The sequence below is a fragment of the Anomaloglossus baeobatrachus genome, chromosome 8 (assembly GCF_048569485.1).
Source record: "Anomaloglossus baeobatrachus isolate aAnoBae1 chromosome 8, aAnoBae1.hap1, whole genome shotgun sequence".
Lineage (NCBI taxonomy): Eukaryota > Metazoa > Chordata > Amphibia > Anura > Aromobatidae > Anomaloglossus > Anomaloglossus baeobatrachus.
In genome coordinates this window covers 184,315,602-184,341,343 of record NC_134360.1, presented here as the reverse complement: position 1 = coordinate 184,341,343, position 25,742 = coordinate 184,315,602, and the positions used below count along the sequence as shown (strand labels likewise).

Below are 25,742 nucleotides of genomic sequence, written 5' to 3'. Positions count from 1 at the left end.
CCGGCTGCAGGCACTGACCACCATCAACTTGCTTTACCAGAGACTTGTGTGTGTTTCTAATCGTGAGTACACCAGTGCCCTCCAGCCGCACATCTCCCTGCACCGCCCAACTACTGCCCCCCCAACGGGGCCACCTTCCTTAGCCACGGAGTGGTTAACATCTTGCTGCGCAACATCTCCCCCGGGTGCTCCGTAACCGCAGCGGTGGTGTCCACCTTCACCACAACCCGTGGGTGGCGTCACGAACTTAACCACTGCTCCGGCCGTAAACCTACTTCCCCCAAAACGCCAGCCCCTTTCAGATCGGAGTGACCACAGGGCCCCCGGGTCCGGAGACGCTCGAGCCACCCACCAGCGAGCCCGGATCCGAGCGGCTCGGTTGCAGCTGAGCCCGGGGCGGTACACAACAGCTCATCTTCCATTTACGTCAATGGGAGCTGAGTTGCAGCCCATGCAAACAGCCTCTGCACAATGTACAAAGTTGTAGTCGTCCAGCTCAGTACAATGTGTATGTCCAGCAGCAGTGGAACACTACAGCAGCTGATCTTGGGAGTGCAGGTGTTTAACACCCACTGATCATATGTTGATGGCTAATTCTAACAATAGATTTTGTCACAATGTGTAAGCCATATTAAAGGGTAGGAAGTGTCATCTTATTTTCTTTAAAGCACCACTCCAGCATTTTTTTAATTTCACCTCTGCAGTGGTGCTTTAAATGTAAGTTCCTTGCCCCCTGTCTGATACTCACCTGCCGCTATCATCATCTGTTTCCAGTGTTGCTGCCATCGGTCCCTGGTGATTTGTAGTCTGCCGACAGATCCAGTGTTTCATGGAGCCGCAGGTCACAACTCAGTGCAAGTCTATGAGAGCCTCTTTATGGCTCTCCTAGAGTTGCATGGAGAGTTTGTGACTTACTTCTGACTTACGGGCACAAGATGGTGCCGTGGCACCATAGCGACAAGGACATAAATAAACTTTGGATATACACATATTTAAGTATAGCATTATATACACAATGTGGTCACTTATATGTCGGTGAGACCACTCAACATGTAAGAGACTGCATTGCCAGTCAGATCTACCATTCAATGTGGGAAATCCTGGCTACCATTACCCCATCACTTCCTGGAAGACTGACATTTGGTGTCCCAAGTGTGCTTCCAGGTTATAGAACCAGCATCTAGACCTAGAAGGGGTGGAAAGCATGTCAAATTACTTAAACAATGTGAAACATACTGGATCTACACTTTACAGACTTTGGCTAACATGCCTTCCACAGCACTGGGGACTACACCACACGCACTGCTCCATGTGAGAGTATACACACATTATATTGCCCACATACTCCACATTTTCTATCTTGCCTAATTTGTTTCCTCTGTTTCCTTTTCGTTCATTAACCCATACTTTACCCTTATTCTTACTCTGACAACTGACTACATATATCTATGAATAATTGAGACAAGATGCAGCTCATTATATCAAGAGCTGTTTACTGAGACTGAAGATTTACACTAATATGCAGAATATATGATTTTGTTACATGATACTTGCTAAACGAACCATCCTAACCTATGTCCCCTGGATCTTCTTTGTGATACTTTATGATGTTCTTCGTTATACCATTTGTGGCATTTCTCAAATGTTGCTAATAGCAGGCATTTTACATGTCACCAAAATCTTTTGTAATATTGTAAATAATCTGTATATGATGTATATACCGCTATTCTTAAATATGTGTATATCTGATGTTTATGTCATTTTGTATTTTCTGAAGGGATATTTTATATATGTATATACATATATGAGAAAAACGGGTTTAAGCCGCGCTAAAGAAACGATATTTCCAAGATGTTAAATTTAAGATCTCTTTTTTATTACAGTTCCAACGCGTTTGAGAGACATAAACCGTCTCCTTCTTCAGGGAAAAGAGAAAATGTAGAAATAGGTACATTTTCTCTTTTCCCTGAAGAAGGAGACGGTTTATGTCTCTGAAACGCGTTGGAACTGTAATAAAAAAGAGATCTTAAATTTAACATCTTGGAAATATCGTTTCTTTAGCGCGGCTTAAACCCGTTTTTCTCATATATGTATATACATATATAAAATATCCCTTCAGCACGATCATTACGGGGCCGCTGCTTGGAACCACGCTGACACTCACATGCTTTACAAGGAGTTGTGACTGGCACAACTTCATCAGGTGAGTGTTTCATCTTTACTTTCTAAACGGTTATTGCCGGGTAAGACCCTATTTGCGCCTTTTGTTTCCTCATTTCTAGCAGCCATTTTGTATTTTCTGACACTTGTGAACAAGACTCGGATAGATAGAAACGTGTCCTACTTTGTCGCAATCATTCCCGCACCTAAATTCATGTCCATATGAATGTCTGCACTGTAATAAAAACTAATATTCTGCATCAACTCATCCAAGTGTATGGTGAAATTCTCTACCTGATTTCTTGCGACTTTACATTCCGTCCACCAGCATCTCATTGTATTGACTGTGTGCACAGTAACCAGAGTATTCACAGGGTGATATACAGTTGGTGAAATACGTATTGAACATGTCAACTATTCTTTAAATAAATATATTGCTAAAGGCGCTATTGACATGGATTTCTTACGAGATGTCGTTATGTTGTTAGCATACACACACACACACACACACAAAAAAAGCCCAGTTTTTCAGCCAAGTTTTTATGCTTAAAACACCCCCTCGGCTTATACTCAGGTGAGGGTTCACAAAAATTATTCACACCTGTCCTCCATTCCCGCAGTGTCCTTTTACCTGCTTCTTGTTGACTGCATGGAAACATAATATCACGGTCCGGGGGAGCGCTAAGGAGGCCAGATTAGTTGGTTGCTTTAAAGATAAAACTTTATTTCTTCTTGTACCACTACGAGAAGTACTTCTTGACTGCAGGCACATAGACCCCTCGTGATCTCGGCTGGTGCAGGGGCCACCGCTGTTGTTGCCAGCGCTTTACTTCATTTGAATGCGCCGCAAAGCATTCAACTGAACTAAAGCGCAGATGACAACAGCGGCAGTCCTGTGTACCGGTCATGATCACTGAGGAGTCTATGTGCCTGCGGTCTGCAAGAAGCATTTAAGAGGACACCAAGGGAACGGAGGACTGGTGGGAATATTTTTTTTCTGTGTGTGTGTATGTGAACATTAGCATAATAGGGGACAAAAAGGGGACCGGAATGGGGACTTTACTAAAGGCTGGGCACATTGCTACAGGGCACAATATGGACACATTACTACAGGGAACAACATGGGCACATTACCACAGGGGACAATATGGGCACATTACTACAGGGCACAATATTGGCACATTACTACAGGGGACAATATGGGCACATTACTACAGAGGAAAATATGGGTTCATTATTACAGTGGACAATATGAGCATATTACTTCATGACACAAGATGGGCACATTACCACAGGGTACAATATGGGCACATTACTACAGGGCACAATATGGACTCATTGCTGCAGGGCACAAGATGGACACATTAGTACAGAGGACAATATGGGTACATTACTACAGAGGACAGTATGAGTACATTACTACAGGGCACAAGATGGGAAGATTACTACAGGGCACAATATGGGCACATTACTACAGGGCACAATACGGGCACATTACTGCAGAGGACAATATTGCCACATTACTACAGGGCACAATATGGGCACATTACAACAGGGCACAATATGGGCACATTACTACAAAGGACAAATTGGATACATAACTAAAGGGGACAATATGGGCCCATTACTAAAGGGGACAATATGGGCACATTACTACAGAAGACAATATGGGCATATGTAGTATAATGAAGTAATGTGCCCATCCTTATCTCCATCCTGTGATGGTGTCCCCATCCTGTAGTATTGTGCCCATTCTTCTCATCTTTTAGTAATGTACTCTTTCTTGGTCTTCTTCTTGTAGCAATGCTTCTTCCTGTAGAACTGTCCCCTATTGTGCCATTCTTCACACACACAAACAAAACAAAGACACATTCTTCTAAACTGTCCTCCGTTCCCTCGGTGTCCTGTTTCCTGCTTCTTGCAGCCACAACCCCCTTGATGAACGCTGCTGGTGCAGGGGCCACCGCTGACAGAGCTTTATATTAGACGACGATTTCTGGGCGCTGCGCAGGAATGAGCTCTCTATGCAGCTACTCCAATGATCAGCTGCTGGCCTCTGATTGGCCAGCGGATGATCATTGCAGTATCTGTATAGAGCACTCGCATCTGCACGGCGCACGGAAATCTGTCATCTGAAATAAAACGCTTCTGCAGGCCAGCGCACCGCAAGAAGCATCAGGGGCCACATGCAGTCCGTGGGATGCGTCTTTGAGACCACTGCACTACAGATTGTGAGGGACAGTGTGGGGGAAGGGGGGTGGGACTGAGACACACTGTATCTGCCCCACTACGCAGCGGGTTGGCAACATGACATCGGCTGTAATGCCCATCAACAAAGGCGGGGCATAAGCTCCTGCCCCTGTTGACATAGCATCACAGAAAGTAGCAAAATCCAGGCAGGAGCGGTCACATGACCACTCTGAGCCTGGAGAGAGGGGCTGAGAGCAGGGCAGGTAGGTAGTTGCTATCTACTTACATGCCCCTAGGTAGCCCAATAGTAATATAATAAAAAATGAGCAAAATAAGCTGGATAACCCCTATAAGTCATTTTACTGAGGAAGCTTTGTGTTTATAGAAAGTAATCTTTTCCTCTGTGACCTTGGTGAGTTTACAAGTAAGGTTGAATATCTGTAACTTTTGTGGTGCTCAGTTTGTTTTTAGTATAAGGTTATAGCTGTTTACCAAGTTTTAGGTCAAATGTACATTTCACCACTGAGTATTTGCACTCACTTCATGAGATTTATGTGGAGCAGTATTTATTTAACAGGGGTTAGATCAATTACAGTATTCCCTGTGGAACTTGTCTCATCCTGCCAGAATAATTATACTTTAACATAATATTGGACCCTGTTTTGTATATATTTTAAAGCACATTTTCAGTTTTGAACACCGTTTACTGGTTTATCTTCTATAGAAAAATAAATGTACATAAATGTATGGTAACTTGGCTAAATCATTGTATTATAAATCCTGTACTTGTTAAAACATATAATACTGCCCAAGGCTACATTTATAATTCAGCTATCATCAGACTCGACTCAAAACTTAAAAGTTCTCTTTTTGATGAATACTCTAAAATGGCCTAAACTGAAATAGCAGACCTTAATCATCCGCACTTCTTACCATAGCGCCCCTGATGCACGCCCCAAGCATCCATGATGGTGTGAAAGCAGTGGACACCAGAGTTGGACATATCTATAACTCTCCAAATGACAGTAGTCACATGATTGGAACTTCTATCCTAGTGGTTTCTTTTTCTAGTGCAGTGCTGAAGGCATTCACCACATAAACATATACAGGCAACATATGCACATATTTACAGACATTGCTGCTTTGGTAATTTTTATTTGTAGCTCAGTTACTGGACAGTAAATTTCCCACTACAATATATAGTCATGACCAAATATGTTGGCAGTCTTGAAATTGTTCCAGAAAATGAAGTAATTATCCCAGAAAATTATTGCAATTATACATGTTTTGTTATACACATTTATTTCATTTGTGTATTGGAATAACACAAAAAACTGGAAAAATGGGAACTTGGACATAATTTTATACAAAACACCAAAAATGGACCAGACAACAATGTTGGCACCTTTCCAAAATTGTGGGTAAACAAAATGATAACAAGATAATTATGGCGGACAAAGAAAAGGCTGAGATATTAAACAGGCACTTTTCATCCATGTTCACCAATGAATTGATTGTTCCAGGGATCATTCAACAAGGAAAAAAATCAAAGTTCATCCCCTGATATAATTAGTTTAACACAAGAGGAAGTATGCCTGCATCTGAGCAAATTAAAGATTGACAAATCTCATGGGTCGGATGGCATTCATCCACGGATATTGAGGGAATGGAGCACAGGAACTCACAAACCACTGTATCTCATCTTCCTAGACTCTCTTGTAACAGGGCTGGTGCCACAGAATTGGAGGATCGCTGACGTGTTACTGATATTTAAGAAAGATAAGGTGGATCCAGGCAACAACCATCAGGTAAGTCTGACATAAAAGTTTTTGAGGGCATTATAAGATGTGACTTGCAGAAATATAGTACAGAGAATAAAAATAATAACTGCCAACCAGCATGGATTCACGACAGATAATTTGTGTATAACCAACATGTTGGATTTCTATGAGTAGGTAAGTGCAAATCCTGATGTTGGTAATGCAGCTGATGTAACGTATCTGGACTTTGCAAAGGCATTTGATACTGTACCACATAACAGCTTTTAACTGAAGCTACAGAATCAAGGACTATGGGGAAATATATGCTGATGGGTAAGGAATTGGCTAAAAGATAGGAAACAAAGAGTCGTCAAAAATGGTACATTCTCTAATTGGGTTATAGTCAGCAGTGGGGTGCCGCAGGGATCTGTGCTAGGACTGATTATTTTTAATCTCTTTATTAATGACCTTGTGGATGGGATTGAGCGTAAAGTATCAATCTATGCTGATGACAAACTATGTAGACTATTAAAAACTAACCTCCTTGCCAGTACAATATTAAAAAACGATCCGGATAAGATGTCTGCATGGCAAATAAGATTTAACATTTGTAAATAATGAGTAATGCACCTAGGTCAAAGTAATCCTATTGCTGCATATACATTAAATGGAAAAATAGTCAGGGCTACAGAACAGGAGAAAGTCTTGGGGATTCTGGTTACAAGTAAGCTGAGCAGCAGCACTCAATGTCAGGCAGCAGCTGCAAAAGCAGACAAGATTTTAGGGCGCATAAAAAGAGAGATAAAATCCTGTAGATCACAGGCTATTTTTTTCTTAAAAAGTAGCTCTTAATTGCTTACAGTTAGAATCCATCGCAGATGGTTTCCGGCAGAGAAAAGCGTAAAAAAAAAAAGGAAAAAATAGCCGTGATTCGCTGGATATCTGCTTTTTTTGTGATTTGGATATCCTTGACGAGGATTTTCCGTGCAGAGGCTAGTGTCAAACCCTAAATGTTCTACGAGCAAAGAGCTGGACTGGATATTGTTTGATAAAATCCTGTGATCCCATTGTATTGTTACCCCTCTATAAATCACTGCTAAGGCCACATCTAGTGTGACGCCCTGGGCAAGCCAGGGGTCACAGGTAACTACATCACCACACCCTACACCCCGGTTAGGTACACCTAAGCTAGACCTGAAATCCTTGTTGCCTTCCTCCAAGGGCTGATGTTCACACCAGGGGGTGGGCCAGGCGGTTGGTCCCGCCCACCGAGGAGTTCACAGCCCTGGAGGCGGGAAAAGTAGGGAGTTGAGTTTAGACAGTGGAAGTGTGAGGAGTAAAGTGGTAGGAGAGCAAGCAAAAACTAACTGAGAGCATCCGGGTGTGTGCCCCGGACAGTGACAGCAAGGTTAGCAGACGGCGGTGACCATCTGCAGGAGTGGCCGATCGGAGTTGCCGAAAGGACCGTGGACGGGTGGTGGCCCGGCGGTACCGGAGCGGTACACAAAGTGAGGCCAGCACCATTGGCAGGGGCCTTTCGGATCCCGGCAAGGCTTGGAGTCGCCGTAATTTGCCAAATCCGTCAGTGAAGGGGACCTCCGGGTTTCCAAACAACTAAGTCCCGATTGAAGGCAAAAGTCCAACCGGATGAGAGAGACACCGCCACCGCCAAGGCACCAGTTTCTCAGGGCCAGCGTCTGCGGGCAAAGAGGGGCTCCTCCGGCCCATATCCAAGTCGGGGAGCGGGTTACCGGTGGGAACCCATCGATACCAACAGAAGTACTAGGTGCAGGGAAAGAGACAGTCACCGTTAACTACTGGGGAAAAGCAACAGCAGCCGTCCGTGGGAACCATCTTTCCAGCCGTGTGTTTTACCGTGAACTGTGTCAACGTCTCAGGCTGAGTGAGTACCACAGTGCCGTACGGCACAGCGCTGCCCCCGCGTCCCTGCACCTCACCAGGCCCCATAACCCGCCTGCCATCCTGTCCTACCCCATCACCGGGCCCCGGGACCATCAGCCCCCTACCCACGGAGGGGAGGACTAACAACTTAGCTGCTCCAGTCACCGCTCCCGGGATCCCCGTTCAGAGCAGCGGTGGTGTCACCACAATCACCACAACCGTGGGTGGCGTCACAGACAATCACCAAATTCCCCACCACCAAAACCAAACCCCTTTTCACTCACGGGCGAGGAGCGCCGCTCGAGTCCCCGGGATCCGGCTCATCGTTCGAGCCACCGAGCAGCAGCGGTCGCAGCAGCAGCGGCGGCCGGACCCGAGCAGTGGGAGAGCGCAGCGTACCCTCCTCCGCCCGCGACACTAGAATATGGGATCCAGTTTTGGGCTCCACATTTTAAAAAGGATACTCAGAAGTTACTAAATTCAAAAGCAGGTAACTAGATTATTACATGGAATGAAAGACCTCCTGTATGATGAGAGGTTGGAAAATTCAAGCTGTCCTGCAGGCTCAGGTGCATCAGTATAAGGCTGCTTTCACACTACGTTTTTTTAACATGCGTCATGAACGTTTTTTTGCTGTAAAAGTGGATCCTGTTTTTACAAGGAAAAACGCATGCAAATGCAAGTGTTATTTTGCAGGATCCTATCACTTGAAGTTTATGGGTGGGCATTGAAGTCATGTGATCGGGAGTGAGGGGAACTGAACGTGACAGACTGGGAGCCGGCATCTGACAGCTGCGGACGCTGGTAACCAAGGTAAACATCGGGTAACTAAGCGAAGAGCTTTGCTTGGATACCCGATATTTACCTTGGTTACTAGCGTCCACAGCTGCTAGAAGCCGGGATGCCTGCTCCCTGCACACGTAACCAAGGTAAACATCTGGTAACTAAGCGAAGCGCTTTGCTTGGTTACTCGATATTTACCTTGGTTACGAGCGTCCGCCACTCTCAGGCGGGGGAGAGAGAGAGGAGAGAGAGGGGGGAGAGAGAGAGAGAAGGAGGGGGAGAGAGGGAGGGGGGAGAGAGGGAGGGGGAGAGAGAGACTGATCACGCCAGGCTGGTTTCTGGGCATGCTCAGTAGAGCAAGCAGGATCCTGTCTATCAGCATGCGTGCAGTATAGTCAGGATCCAGTGAAAAACAGTATTTGGACGCAGCTCAAAAACGCTACAAGTAGCATTTTTGAAAAAAGTTAAAAAAACCTGCAAGTCGCTGGATCCTCACTATAACGCATGCAAACGCATGTGAACGCATGTTGACACGAGTCCATTGCAAATGCATTGAAATGAAAACGCATTTGCACTGGATCCGTTTTTGCGTTAAAAAAACGTTCATGATGCATGTCAAAAAAACGTAGTGTGAAAGCAGCCTTAGGCTGCTTTCACACATCCGTTTTTTGCAGTGTGGCTCAATCCGGCTCAAAAACCTATGCAACGGATGCGGCGAAAAAAACGGATCCGTTACATAAGTTTTTCCATGCGGCCCGTCTGTTTTTTGATGGATGCGGATTGATACTCAGCATGCGCAGTGCAAAAAACTGCATCCGGCGGCCGGATGCGTTTTTTGCAAGCAGGACGCCGTATCCGGCGTCCATAGGCCTGCATTGTAAATCGCACCGCATCGAGCCGGATCCGGCGCAATGCGTTTTTTTTCGCCGCACAAAAAAATGTGCCAGGCAACATTCCATCCGGCTGCCGCATGGACTAAATATGCCGCATCCGGCAAAAAACGGACGCAACGCAAGGCCATGCGGCACAATACGGCGCTAATACAAGTCTATGCGGGAAAAAATGCAACCGGCGGCAAAAAGAAACGGTTGCATTTTTTCTGCAGAACGCCGTATTGTGCTGCTCAGCAAAAACCGGATGTGTGAAAGCAGCCTAAGGCTATGTGCACACACTGCGTTTTTTTGACGCTGCGTATTTGTGCGTTTTTTAGCACTAAAAACACACAGAAACGCAGCGTGTTTAAAAATGCATGAAAAACGCATGCGTTTTTACTGCGTTTTGGTGCGTTTTTGGCTGCGATTTGCTGCATTTTTTCTCACTGCGTTTTTCTGCGTTTTTTTTATCAGTGAACATTACCATTAAAGATTGTTGAAAAAAAAAAAAAAGGTCTGATGTCATTTCCTTCTTCCATATGTTCTTCATTCTCCACTAGTGTATGCAGGAGAGCAGACAGCTGCAGAACTACAAGGCTCAGCATGCTCCATCCAGGACTGTATGCTGAAGGGAGAGGCAGGGGGAACAGAACTACAAGGCTCAGCATACTCCATCCAATAGTGTATGCAGGAGAGCAGACAGCAGCTGTTGAACTACAAGGCTCAGCATCCTCCTTCCAGGACTGTATGCAGGATTTCTTTGCCCCCCCAAACAAAAAAAATGACATAGGCTTTGCCATATTTTTGTATGCTAGCCAGGTACAGCAGGCAGCTACGGGCTGCCCCCAACCCCCAGCTGCCTATTTGTACCCGACTGGGAACCAAAAATATAGGGAAGCCCTTTTTTTTTTTAATTATTTCATGAATTTCATGAAATAATTAAGAAAAAAAATGGTGTGAGCTTTGCCTAATTTTTGTGTCCAGCCAGGTACAACTAGGCAGCTGGGGATTGGATTCCACAATGCAGGGTGCCCATGCTTTCTGGGCACCCCCGCTGCGAATTGCAGTCCGCAGCCACCCCAGAAAATGGCGCTTTCATAGAAGCGCCATCTTCTGGTGCTGTATCCAACTCTTCCAGCTGCCCTGGTGATGGGTGGCTCGCTGGGTAATAATGGGGTTAGGGCTAGCTTTATATTATCAGCTGGCCCTAAGCCCGAAATTCATGGTGTCACACCAATATTAGACATGGCCACCATGAATTTCTAGTAAAGATAAAAAAAAACCACAACACACAGAAAAATATTTTTATTAGAAATAAAACACAACACAATTAGTGACTCCATCTTTATTGAAATAAAGAGCCCACCTCTGGAGTAATCCTGGGTCAAGGGTCCCGCACCATCCAATCCGGATCCAATATCATCTGATCGGTTTGCTGGAAGGCAAAACGATCAGATGATGTCAGGTTCTAGGATGTGAATCACATCACACATCGGCTGATTGTATAAAAGCCGTTTATACAATCAGCTGATGCATCAGTGCAAAAAAAAAAAATACTCACTTATGTGCTGATTACCGGCAGCTCCTGGAGCGGAGTCTGATCCCGTCCGATCACTGCAGGAGCTGCCGGTAATCAGGGATGAAGTCTCCTGATGGCATCCGCTGACAGGTTAAACTGGCCGAGCGCCGGCGTCACCCCAAGACTTACGATCAGCTGACGCGTCAGGTGACTGCATCAGGTGATCCATCGCCAGGTCCTGCAGGCATACGTACCCGGGGAGACTGCACACAGCCGGAGCGGCGGTACCGGGAGAGGAGCTGGGAGCGGACATGGCACCGGGAGGCTGCAGACAGGTGAATATGACATTTTTTTTTCAACTGTTCACTTTTGATTTCGCAGCTGCCTCCACCTTCCGCCCAGCCATGGCGTCGCACGGCAGCATACATGCACAGGACTGGAGGTGGAAGCGGCGGTGACGGTACCGGGAGGATTCATGCTTCTGTATTTACTGACAGAAGGAATCCTCTTCCTGTACATGTCACTTTACTACCCACCTCCTGCGTTTATAGCTGCATTTTTGGTCTTAGAAACGCAACAAAATGCACCAAAACGCAGCTATAATAACAATTTGCGTTTCTCATTGCGTCTTTCAACATCCCATTGCACTCAATGGATGAAAAACGCGGTGAAAAACGCGGGAATAACTGACATGCTGCGTTTTTGTGGTCACCACAAAAACGCAGCTGGAAAAAAACGCTGTGTACAGACAGCAAAAATTAAAACTCATAGACTTTGCTGGGGGAAGCAAAGTCATGCAGTTTTCTGGGCAAAAACGCACCCGAAAAACGCGCAAAAACGCCGCGAAAAACGCACTGTGTGAACTTACCCTTAGGCTGGTTTCACATCAGTGTTTTTTGCCTTGAGGCAAAAAAACGCAAATTGCATGTGACTGGATCCTGTTGAATTTGAGTTGAACGCATGCAAATGCAAGTGTTATTTACTGGATCCTGTGACTTGCAGTTTATGAGTCATGTGGTCGGGAATGAGCTGAATGGGGCTGGGCGGGCATTAAAGTTGTGATCAGGAGTGAGCTGAATCTGCCATGACAGCGTGGATGCAGTTCTGGACAAGAGAGAGAGAGAGAGAGAGAGAGAGAGTGTGTGTGTGTGTGTGTGTGTGTGTGTGTGTGTGTTTGTGTGTGTGTGTGTGTGAGAGTGTGTGTGTGTGTGTGTGTGTGTGTGTGAGAGAGTGTGTGTGTGTGTGTGTGTGTGTGAGAGTGTGTGTGTGTGTGAGAGTGTGTGTGAGTGAGAGAGAGTGTGGGAGTGGGAGTGAGAGTGAGTGTGTGAGAGTAAGTGGGCGTGAGAGTGAGTGTGTGAGAGAGTGTGTGAGAGAGAGTGAGTGTGAGAGTGAGAGAGAGTGAGTGAGAGTGTGTTAGAGTGATATTCAGGCCATGTTCTGTACAGCAAACAGGATCCTTCCTGCAGCATACAACCGCAACTGTTAAAACCGGATCCGGCGCCCATTGAAATACATTGCAGCTACTGCCGCAATGTACAGGATCCGTTGACATGCAGTTTTTGGATGGAGATGAAAAATGGAACAAGTTGCGTTTTTGATAAAAGGTAAAAAACAGTAACTCACCGGATCCTGACACTACCGCACGCAAATGCATGCAAACGCATGTTGCCGCAAGTCCATTGACATTGCATTGAGCAGACAACGGATCCGTTAAGATGCATTTTGCGTTTTTTTGCCGACCATCAAAAAAACGCTGATGTGAAACCAGCCTTAACGCGATCTATCCATCAACATTTGAATGAAATGAAACACTATTGCAGGAGACCCAGGAGGACCCCACTGCTGACACAGAGACATAAAAAGCTAGACTGTAATTTGCCAAAATGTATGTGAGTTAACTAAAATCCTTCTGGAAGAGCATATTTTGGAAAGGTGAGACCAACATACAGAGTTTTGGTAAAGGACATCCTTCTAATATTTACAGAAACAGAATGAGGTCTACAAAGAAAAGAATAGGGGACCTACAGTCAAATATGGTCAAAGTGCAAAGATGTTTTGAGTGTTTTGAGGTTGTTTTGCTACCTTTGGCTGTGGATTTCTTGACTGTATGCAAGGTTTCACGAAATCTTAAGATTACCAAAGGACTTTTGGGTTGCAATGTAGTGCCCAGTGTCAGAAAGATGAGTTTGCGTCCTAGGTCATGGGTCATCTAGCAGGACAATGACCACAAACAAACTTCAAGAAATACTTAGAAAAGAATGGAAACAAAGCGCTGGAGAGTTCTGAAGTGTCAGTAATGAGTCCGGATCTAAATCCCACTGAACACCTATGGAGAGATCTTAAAATTGCTGTTGGAAGAAGGTGCCTTCAAATATGAGATACCTGGAGCAGTTTACAAAAGAAGAGTCCAAAATTCCAGGTGAGAGGTATAAGAAGCTTGGTGATGGTTATAGGAAATAATTGATTGCAGATATTTATTCCTAAAGGTATGCAACCTAAAATTAAGTTAAAAAGGCCAACAATGTTGTCCAGGCCATTTTTGGAGATTTCTGTGAAATTATGTCCAATTTACCTTTTTTTGTCTGAAATATTTCATTTTTTGGAACAATTTCAAGGGTGCCAACATTTTCAGCCATGACTGTAAAAGCGCAACTAATTTGTTAGGGTTGTGTCTGTTAATTTGTACATTAGCTTTATGTTTGCAACCTCTGGTGCACCTAGTATACTGCTATCAGACACAAAATCAATAGGGAATGGTTGAAGAGGATAGGGATGATTTTCAGGTGCAAAAGAGTCACACAGTTTACTACACTTTTTTCAGCAAAAAATGATAAAATATACAAATCGTTCTAAACTAAATTTGTGAATTATTATTTTTAAGAATCTGAGGTGGCATAAAGATTGATCTCGAAACAGGACTATTATAATAAATCATGTGCCAAATTTATTATTGTGCAATGTCCAGTCGCTGCCCACATCCCTCTGCTTACAAGTTTTTAACAATATGAAATAAAGAAGGTTTTGATCGGAACGGTAACAACAGCGTGATCGGATGTAGTGTGCTACTACCCCCAAAAATTGAAAAACCGCGCCCACCCTCCCTCGGAAGTGTTCTGCTTATGCCTGGCTGTATGTGGGCAAACTCAAAATCATTGACTTCCATTGGGATTCGGGGCAAGTCCGATCCTGTGGATGTCCGGTTCAGCTACAACCGGTTAACTGAACTTCCACGGGTTGACTCATCTCTAGTCATATCTTGAGCGGGCTACAGCTGCTGGGTCATAAAAGATAAAATCAGCGGTGTTATGTAAGGGTGAAGGTTGCGGTTGCAGTTTCCATAAGCCTAAATGTTTAAAAATAAAATAGTATAAAAGAAAAAAATTGTATAGTTACAAAAATATTCAAAAACACCTCAACGTGCAGCTTTAGACAAGTCCAGTGTCCTAAGCTGTATTTGTTATTTATCAAATTGATTAGGTAGGAAAGTATAAACTATCATTCATTCATTTTTTTTACTTTATACCTTTATTAGTACTAAACAATAAAATATCACTTGCAAAAAAATTTTTTACAAGTATAAAGCGCTGTGTATGGACTAAAATCGTTCAACTGTTTTTAGTGGAGGAAAATAGAAAGGTGATGAAATTGCTGAATTAAGTTAAAATAAGACAATATACTGTTATGTGGACGCGCAGCAAAATCTTATAGTTTATTGATATAAGTAAGTTCTACCTAAACAAGCATTGACATGTTACTCCTAATGTTGTCTCACTGAGTTCTGTCTTGTAGCACGCAACACCTTAACTGAACCTGTGTATACAGAAGAATGAGCAAAAGTGAAGAAATGTTGCCCTTCCCCATATCTTAATCTTCTCGAAATCTAAATATTTTTATGATTACAGACTTTGATACATGAATTATCTACAATAAAAACATGACTATTAGGATGAGATTTGAAATGTTGCTCTCTTAGTGATCTCCCGGCAGATCTAAAATGGCTACCACAAACAGGCTTAATGCAAGCCACTCCGCTTATCAGATCCCAAGGGTTGCCCTGGTTTTCACCATTGAACCCCTGTACAGGGCATTGGACTTAAACAGGGGCTCCTAGGCTGGGTCCATGGAATTAACTGCAGGTGGTGCAGGCTGGCAGGAGTGGTCAGGAAACCGGATCAGAACCAAAAGGGCAGGAAACATACAAAATCAGATGATGCAAGGTAACCCCAGCTGGTAACCCAGCTGTGACCTCAGGTGAACTCATTGAACTCAATGCTGGATTACCGAATTAGGCAATGTGCGCACATTGAGTATTTGGCTGCAGACATTTCTGCACCAATTCTGCATCTCTTTGAAGAAACACACATCAAAAATGCATCATGTTTTTGCTGCATTTTGTGCCAGCAGATTTTTGCTACGAGATTGCGGTGAACAAGCTCTTGGCTAATTAAGTGAATGAATATTAAGCCTCCTCTCCTGTAATCCCGCCCACTGATCTGAGTCCTGCACAGGCACCCCATTCTATGCTTTCTGTATTACCAGTACTGACAGCCTTAAGATCGCATTGCAATAATCTGCAACTCTCCTGAGCTTAGAGTGACTGCATGTATGTCTATGCAGCTGTTACACTCAGCTCAGGAGTGTCGCCGATGATTGCGATGTGATCCTCAAACTGGCAGTACCGGTAATACAGCTGGCAGTGTGCAGGTGCTCGTGCTAGACCCAGAGTGGTGGGTGGGATTACAGGAGAGGAGGTTGAATATTCATTCACTTAATTAGCTATTAGCTTGCTCACCGCAATCATTGAGGGCACACCTGATCTGAAAGTGACAGCATGTATGTCTTTGAAGCTTTCACTCTCAGCTCAGGAAAGCCACTAAGGATTGCGACAGCATGCATAGAGTTTGAATGCAGGGTTCTGAGCAGCGGGAGGGACTCAGAGTGTGGGACGGAGTGAATATTCATTCACTTAATTAGCCGGGGCTTGGAACAACACAAGTGGACAGTAACTATTATGTATCCTGAAGTAGGGCTAGACAAGCCATATTTTGGGATACTGATAGCTTGAGTACGCAACTAGGGCTTAGTTTTGGAGTAGGACTTATATTTGAAGCCTACTCTACAAAGGCCGAAAAATCCTGCTAGGGCTTATCTTTAGGGTAGGGCTTATATTTGAAGCCTACTCTAAAGAGGCCAAAAATCCTGATTAGGGCTTTTTTTTTTGGGTAGGGCTTATTTTCAGTCAAACACAGTATCACATAAGATGTTATGTTGCTAAACTATAGATTGGTATAACTATAGAAAGGCTTCTGTACCATACAGATATATCTGGGCTTCAACAAGAACTTTGAGAAGTATTGATCTACACAACATTACCTCTGCTGTGCCCGGCAGTTGAAGCCTTGATAATTTTGAAGTGACATCGCTGCTGAATTGTGCTTCAGTATACATGACCCCCTTTGGATCTTGTAATTTAATATTTGGCATAGCTGTCTGCCAGGTGACCATAAATGAGGTGTCGTTCCCCACTGTGCTGTCAATGAAGATGGTGCCATTCAGACATGTTCTTGGCTTAAGGTTTAGGGATGTACTCTCCAGCTATTATAATGAAGAAATATATTATTGGTGGTAGTAGTAGTAATAATAATAATAATAGATTTAGTAAGAAACTAATAAAAAAAACCCTTAAAATACAGCTCAATGCTCTCTGGAGGTGCAAGATATAGTATATACTGCATTTGTTGATTCGTGTGTCTAATGGTTTAAAGCACCAACACAGTAGTTGCCAAGCTTTTTTGGGTCAATAGAGCTCGCTAAGGAACCCTTACCTTTCTAGAGACATAATATTGAAAAAGCAGAAGTAGTAGCTTCTATTTTGTAGTGCACCTACAAAAAAGTTAAAGGCTTCCCAAAATAAGGAACATGTGACCATAGATATTAGAAAATTGACTAATAAAACAGACCATTTTGAGTATCAGTCATTAACCTCTTAAAAACAGAAATGTTTCACCCCATTGTGTGTTTTTATTACATAATGTCTATGGTTACCTTTTTATTTTTATTTATTTTTTAATAATAATTATAATAATTTAGACATAACAGGATCTAAAGACATCACCTGAATACTCTGCTGTAGCTCCTGTCCATCTATAGGTAAAATTCTACTGAAAGCATCAATTATACCATTAGTGTCCAAATTATCCAAAACAGCAAATTGTTGTCCCCCTGAAAAAAAAAATAAATATTAAGTTGCATTATAAAAAAATATAACGCATATATGTAACAAATTAGTAAACAGGGTAATACTAATAGACAAAAGAATAGCTTACAGCGTGTAAATGCCAATGTAAAATCTGTAACTATGCCCCTCTCCTTTATCAGTTATAACAATGGAGTTGTTGGGGAGTACAAATATGTGAATCCTGGCTCAAATAAAAAAAAATTGTTTTCCAACTAGTTTTTCAACATCTTAAAAAAGCAAAGCCATTGTGTAAGGGTTAAAGTGAAAAAAAAAGAAGGATGCAAAAAATAGTTAAACTTTAAAGGGAACCTGTCACCGGATATTTATAATACTCACCTAACAATCGGTGCAGAGCAAACTGGTCGGATGGGCGTCTCCGTTCTCCGGGTCCCGCACCTCCTCTTTCGGCCATCTTTGCCCTCCTTCTGAAGCTAGTGTGGATGACACGTTTTACGTCAGTCACACAGACCGACATTAAGGTCCTGCGCAGGACCGCAATGTCGGCTAGTGTAGATGATGAAGAACGCGTCATCGACATAGCTTCAGAAGGAGGACAAGAATGGCCGAAAGAGGAGATGCCCATCCGACCAGTCTGCTCTGCACCGACCGTTAGGTGAGTATTATAAACATCCGGTGACAGGTTCCCTTTAAATAGGCCTTCTGCCTCTGTAGATCAGCAGCTCTACACAAATAGCATCTATTGGTCTCGTGTGTGGCAAAGAAAGTCATGTCCTAATAATATTTTAGAACACATGGATGATACTTGCCAGATGTGCATAATATCTGCTGATAACTGGCAAGTGGTAGTGTCGTGTGTGTGTCATGGCCGCATGTGATCTTGGGTCGATCTGGGATCAGAAGGTCACAGTGCATTGTGAATCGCAGATTTGTTTTAGTGCCCGCTCGCCATTTACTCTGAGCTTGGGGCTTATTTAATTCCATTCAGTACTGAAGGGGTTAAGGTTCATTTCTATTCTGCAGTGATAACAGGTAGCTGTAGTCTCAGCTGCAGCCACTCCCTTCTGCTATAAGTAACCTCTCCTAACTCCTTCCTACGTCACTATAGTTCACACTTATACTGTTCACTTGGAAGAAACCAGTCTCTGGAGTAAGCTGAGGTGTTGCTTCAGTTGCAGCTGAGAAGTTCCTGCTGGAGTTTTATTTATTGTGTTTTTCTTCCCTGTTTCTTTCTTCTACCTCATGTTATCTTATGTCAGTAGCGAGACTGGCCTGTACTAATCAGGGCGATGTTCAGGACCAGTGAGGGCCTAGGTACATGATCGGTGTACAGGGGGAAGGGCCAGATAGGGATGTTAGAAAGTGCAGGGATCAGCTTCAGGTGAGACTAAGTCTGGAAACACATCTATGCAAGTAAAATCGGTCCGAGTTGGCTGAAAAAAACATGGCTGATTTTAGTTCACGTTAGGTCAGAATGCAATGCAACTGCACTGCGATCCTGAGATTTTTCTCATGATTGCAGTGCGTGTGCAATGCATGTGTGATTCGTGTGTGATCCTTTTTTTCTCAGCAGCTATCATCTGCCATTCAGCTCTGCTATATGGCCACTGACAGCAGCCACAGACAGCCATGTAGCAAAGCTGAATGGCAGATGACAGCAGCCACAGACAGAGCCGCACGATCAGAATGAACTCGGGTGAAGTTCACCCGACTTCATTGTCATGCCGCAGCTCTGTCTGTGTCGCGTCCTGATTAGCGGTCACCCATGCAGGACTCACCGGTGACCGCTAATCTCCTGAGTGACTGAATTGAGCAGCGCGATTAGCCCTGCTGTCACTCAGGTTACAGGCGGCCAGCTGTATTCTCCCCCTGTGACCACAACTCACCTGTGACTTCATCGCTGTCACTCGGGTGACTTGCTGTCACTGTTGGAGGATCCAGCGGTGGCCGCGAGTAACCTGAGTGACATCAGCTGATCGCGCTTCTCACCTCGTGGAGGTGACAGGAGCCACGGTGTCTTCTGCAGCTCCTGTCACCTTCTTGTAGCAAAGCTGGAAGTGACACTGGAGCTCCGTGGATTACGTCGGACCTGGATGGGTTTTTTGGGGACTTAATAAAGTGGTGAACGAGGGTCTTTGTTATTGTTTATTATTTCAAATAAAGGATTTTTTCAGTGTGTGTGTTTATTTACTTTAATTTACAGGTTAATCATTGGGGGTGTCTCATAGATGCCTGCCATGATTAATCTAGGACTTAGTGGCAGATATGGGCTGCAATTAACTCCTTATTATCCCGATTGCCAACGCACAAGGGCAAATCGGGAAGAGCCGGGTACAGTCCCAGAACAGTCGCATCAAATAGCTGCGGCCATTCTGGGTGGCTGCTGGCTGATATTGTTAGGCTGGGTGGCTCCCCATAACGTGAAGCTCCCCATCCTGAGAATACCAGCCTTCAGCCGTATGGCTTTATCTGGCTGGTATTAAAATTGGGGGGGACCGCACGCTGTTTTGTTTTAATTATTTTTTTATTTTACTGCACAGCATAGACACGCCCACCGGCTGCTGTGATTGGTTGCAGTGAGACAGCTGTCACTCAGCGTGGGGGCGTGTCTGACTGCAACCAATCATAGGTGCCGGTGGGCGGGTAAAGCAGGGAATACGAGATTGAATAATGAGCGGCCGGCTTTTTCAAAAGAGGAGAAGCCGCCGGAGCAGTGTGAATGCCGTGCAGTGCCGCGCCGGGGGATCGGTGAGTATGAGAGAGGGGGGAGAGGGATAGACCGACATGGACAGAGAGTGAGGGACAGAGATAGTGACCGACCGACAGACCGACACAGAGAGAATAGGGACCGAGAGGGAGAGACCGACTGACAGAGAATAGTGATTGACAGACATTGTGAGACATCACTCATTTCCAGTGTGTTAGGAAACATGCGAGAAATGTATTTAGTAAATCGGATGTCACTAGGATGGTGTGAGTGCCGTCCCATGACATCCGATTTTTTACACGCTCCCATAGACTTGCATTGGAGAGATTCGCAGTAGAAACTCGCAAAAAAGCAGCATGCTGCGATTTTTTTCTCAGTCCGATTTGGACTGAGAAAAAAATCGCAAATGCGAGCTGAATCATTTATTACATGTGTCCGATTCCAATGTGAGATTTTCTCGCTTTGCTCTACTGCGAGAAACACGCAAGTGAGAAGTAGCCCTTAGCAGTTGACCCTACTCTCCTCTCACTAGCGCCAAGGCGCACCATTGTATCATGTTCCCGATGTAGCCTGTATGTTGCGGCACTCAATAGGTAGTCAGTTATAACCATATACAGATACAGAAACTCTGCAAGATCTATCTATCTATCTATTTATCTATCTATCTATCTATCCCTTCTATTTTTCTGGTTTTCTTTTTTCTTATCTAGTTACATATCCCTATTCATTCTCTGTCTCAATGGGTTTCATTACCCGTCATCGCTGCAATATTTTCAAGTTCTTTTTCTGCATAAGGTCCAAGTGCTACGACATGTATGACTGCTCCACTTGCTGTAATATTTGGAAAGCAAAGCCTGGTGTCATAATTGTCTTCTCCATCAGTTAGCAGTACAATCTCGGTTCCTTGTGCAGAGTCATGTAGATTTTTATTAACCTGGATTATGAAAAGAAAATCATTATGCAAAAAATACATATCAACCATGTAATATTTCAATATTTTTTTCTGGAGACTGAACACTTGAGTTTTGTAAAGGACGTAATGAGCTTAAACCTCACCCACAGTTTAGTTTCATGGAGAACTGAGAAAAGGAACATTTAGAGAAGGCAGACATTTAGGACACCATTAAGGAGCCAAAGTGCAATTCACATGAGATGGATGGGACACAATTCTACTTACACAACAGAAATACCATGCAAGCTCAGCAGCGTCAAAAGTGCATGTACATGACTGAATAAGAATTGAATAGTTGCCTATCCTGCATATTGAATAGGTGTATTTAGTGGGGAAATGCATTAAAGAAATGGGGTGGATAAAGTGTGGTGGATATTCTGAAACATCCGCCTTTGGCACCACCAGGTCCGATAAAATAGTATGTTTATGAGTTTATTTACTACTGTGTTTCCTTCGCAATGGGTGGTCACTGTACAGCACTATTATCAGGCTGATCTACCCAATTTGTGTAGAAGGATTTCTAAAAAAATAATGTATCCGTAGTCATGGAGTTCTTCTTACCTTTACTGATGATTAACTTGACTATGTATAAAGAGTCTTAATTTGCCATAGTAAAATAATATTCCTCTAGCTACAATTTACCATAATAGGAATTGGAGAAGAGTATTGACATGTCATAGTGACATGTCAGGATGTTTGATGGAAGCGGTGCAGGTGCTCAGAGTCAAAGGAGCAAATTTGTTCAGTTGAGCTCTCCTTTAGGCCCCCTTCACATGCACGTGTCTCCGGTACGTGTTAGGTCCGTTCCTGCATGTACCGGAGACACGGGCACACGTAGACCCATTAAAATCAATGGGTCTGTGCACACGTCCGTGTTTTGCCATGGAACGTGTGTACGTGTGGAGCATATGCATCTCTGTGTGTTCCACACGTAGACATGTCCACGTTTTCTCCGGCATCACGGGTGTCACACGGCCCGCATACGGACCAACACGGATGTAGTGTGGATGTGGTCCCGTGTGACACGCGCCGGAGAAAACTCACGTGTCAGAGAAAAAAGTAACAAATCTTTACTAACCTTCTCCAGCCCTCCTGTCTCTACTGCTGCTGTCACTTGCTTCCGACCGCCGCTCATTATTCTCATTTAATATTCACTTCACTGCGGCCGGAAGCAGCAGCAGTGGGGAGTCGGCAGGACTGGAGACCAAAGATCAGCACCACGGACAGCGACGCCAGGGACAGGTGAGTAGAAAGTTCCCGTTCTCTGTGTGTTGTCACGGAGAACACACGGAGAACACACGTAGTGCCATAAACATGGCTCACGGAGGGGAAAATGCACCTTTGAAACATCCGTGAAACACGTGCGTGATTTTCACGAACGTGTGAAGGGGGCCTTAGAAGGTATGTGCAAGGAACGACTTTTCAAGCTGGTCCACTCAGGAACCCATGTAAAAAAGCACTTAAACAATGCTAAAAAAAATTAATATATGTACTACAACTTCATTATGACTTGCTGTTTATATGTTCAGTCTTTTAAAGCCTGTTTTTAGTTCAGCCTCTTTGAGTCGTTAAACAGCTAAAAGAATTGACCGGTCTATTCTTCAGGTGGCCTCCATTTGTAAGCTCATTGGTTTATACAGTATGATTCTGTCGCTACTTTACCGAGAAAATTTGCTGTAACTTCTAAAAGAGACAATCTATCATGATGAAATTTGGGTTGTATATACTTTGGTTCATAAGAATTGATATTTTAAAGCATGTGCTGAATCTGTCCACTGTTCACATCCAAGCTCACATGCACGCGCCTACCATATAGTAAAACGTCTGGGGTTATAGCCCGAATTTCTCGCTGTATGTTCTGAGTGCCTATGATGTTCTTGGCTTGTTACTGTACACTCAGCCTTTCAAATGGCCCCAAAGGCTTGAAATTAGGTGATCTTGATGGCCACAGTCAATTGGAGATTACTCTGTCATCAAAGAAGGCTTCAATATCTGTATGCTGACAACCGTGTGACACGTTGCATCATCCTGTTGTAAGTTGTACATTCTAAGTTCCTCATCATTCAGCTGATTAACGAAGGTTTTAAGATTTCCATGTACACCACGGATATCACTGTTGCTTCAAAAAAATATGGTGCCAATTGTGCGCAATCTGAGAATGTCCACCAAACACCAACTTTTTCTGGATGAAGTGGTGTCTTGTGAAGTGCTTGCCGATTATTTTGTTAATTGCCATATAGGTGAAACGAAGCTTTGTCTGTGTACCATGCACAGTCCAATATGTTTTCTTTTTCAGCAATGAAGGTCTAGAACCACTGACAATAACAAATTCTTTTCTCTTGATTGAGCCCTTTAAATTCCTGATTGACAGTGAGTCTGTATGGGCGAACATGACCTTTCTTGGCCGCTCGTTGACATGTGGTATACAGCATGCCTGTTTCCTGGGAAAGCCTGTGCAACAATTTCCGTTAAGATGCCAAAATTCTCTGTTTGACATCTTTAATTGTTTCCCCAGACATTTTTGGACATTCTCCATCATGACTATCCAATAATGTTTCTGTATGTTCCAGCTTATTCATTCTCATTTATTCCCAGCTTATTCATTAATGACAGAATACATGGTTTGCATGGTGGATTTTGATATCCGAACTTCTTTAGAAACTCACTGTGTCACTTAGTTTTCTAATAAGTTTCCACAAAGAAAACACACTCTTTCAAACTGTATCTGTACATTGTAAACAAATGAAAAACGAATTCGGCAGAAACGCAATCATCGCACATAAACTACGGACATACAGAGAGGTGCAAATTAAGTCTATCTTGTGTTGGAGATGTTGGAGATGCCTGGAGGGGCAACAATTCGGCAAGACCACTCTGCACAAGGATGCTTCTTGTCGCAGTTGCTGAGGTTAATTTATACAGTGCAATTATCAGTACGGTAGACCGTCTCATTTAGAAGTTCCTCAAATTTTCTGGGTAAAGTAGTGAATGAATCATCCAGTATTTACAGTGAATTAAAAAAGGAATGAGGCGCCAAATTCACAGCAAAAATTACCATAAAAACGACAAAGAAGATGCTACAAGAATAACACCGCAGGCATTTTCCTCAAGAGTCCCTTGTTTCAAATACTCAGTAGATACGCCACGTTGTTATGTGCACATGCCCTAAAACTGAAGATTGTCACCTATATTTCTCCCAAGCTTGTCTTTAGTCCCTGAGACCTGTGGAAAGGCACATTCATATGTTCAGGAAAGGTAAGACACTACCTCTAGCCCAGTGACAATTCCGGAACAAATGTTTGTCCCTTCATCAGTTGCTGAAGATGGAATCAGTGATTTCAGGATCTCTCGTTGTTGATCGTTGATTCTCTCTAGTGGGGAAATGACAGACGCAGACGTGGAGAACTCAACTATCGCAATATAAGTTGAGGTTTCAATAATCTGGGTAAGGAATATGTCTGCAGCCTGGTGTAGACGTCTTATACGATCATTCTGCAAATAAAGAAATATAAATAGACTAAACAGAGTTGTAAATTTGGAAACAAATATGTGAGATGAGTAAAAAAGCATTGAAAAGCTAAAATTAAAACTATATTATTATTATTATTATTATTATTATTATTAGATAAACAAATTAGGGATCTCTGTAAATCCCCAAGTTGTTTGAAGTCAAACTTAAGGCCCCGTTACACGTATCTAACGATCTATCGCCGGGGTCACGGATTCCGTGACGCACATCCGGCATCGTTAGCGACGTCGTTGCGTGTGACACCAACAAACGGCTGTTAACGATCAAAAATACTCACCTTATTGTTGATCGTTCACACGTCATTCATTTTCAAAAAATCATTGATTGTTGAGGATGCAGGTTGTTCGTCGTTCCCGAGGCAGCACACATCGCTATGTGTGACACCTCGGGAATGACGAACTACAGCTTACCTGCGGCCTCCGGCAATGAGGAAGGAAGGAGGTGGGCGGGATGTTATGGCCGCTCATCTCCGCCCCTCCGCTTCTATTGGGCGGCCACTTAGTGACGCCGCTGTGATGCCGCACGAACCGTTCCCTTAGAAAGGAGGCGGTTCGCCGGCAACACTGATGTCACTAGGCAGGTAAGTCCGTGTGACGGCTCCTAACGATTTTGTACGCAACGGGCAGCGATTTGCCCGTGATGCACAAACGATGGGGGCGAGAGCTTTCACCAGCGATATCGCTAGCGACATCGCTGCGTGTAAAGCCCCCGTAAGAATGAAAGCATTGGACTATTATTGGGCCCTATTATAAATTTTTATGAATTACACTTCATATTAATTATATAATGGTTTATCTCAGATTTTTGTTATACACAATCAGACAGTGGAATGTCCTATTCGATGCCTAATTTTGGAACCACTTTTTCATAGTGCCAATGATTCTAGGAGCTATAGGCTGTGCAGTACAGTGCAGTATGGAGCACAAGTTGCAAGTACATGGACTGTTTACAGCCCTTAGGCTAAGTTCACATTTCCGTTGATTTGTATCAGTCACATGCGTCGCTTGACGCATGTGACTGATGCGCTGTTCAACGCTGTACAACGGATGACAAAGAACAGAATTCTTTGTCGGATTCCGTTGTGTGCGGGGGGCGGAGTTCTGGGGCAGAGCCGAGCGGGGGGCGGGGCCAGGTGCTGAGGATGTCAGTGGAAGTGCTGCGGTCTGCATGGC

The 25,742-nt window shown here is 43.8% G+C and overlaps 1 protein-coding gene across 1 annotated transcript in view; it reads right to left on the bottom strand.

Annotated features, from left to right (window-relative positions):
• LOC142250155 (calcium-activated chloride channel regulator 1-like) overlaps positions 1-25,742 on the bottom strand; it is a 166,109-nt gene that overhangs the window by 35,096 nt on the left and 105,271 nt on the right. Inside the window, exons 7-10 of the mRNA XM_075322289.1 lie at positions 24,309-24,533; positions 20,843-21,023; positions 17,302-17,408; positions 16,560-16,781 (exon numbers count right to left, since the gene is read on the bottom strand). Of these exons, the coding sequence (XP_075178404.1) occupies positions 16,560-16,781; positions 17,302-17,408; positions 20,843-21,023; positions 24,309-24,533 (735 nt within the window). The remainder of the gene's footprint in view (positions 1-16,559; positions 16,782-17,301; positions 17,409-20,842; positions 21,024-24,308; positions 24,534-25,742) is intronic.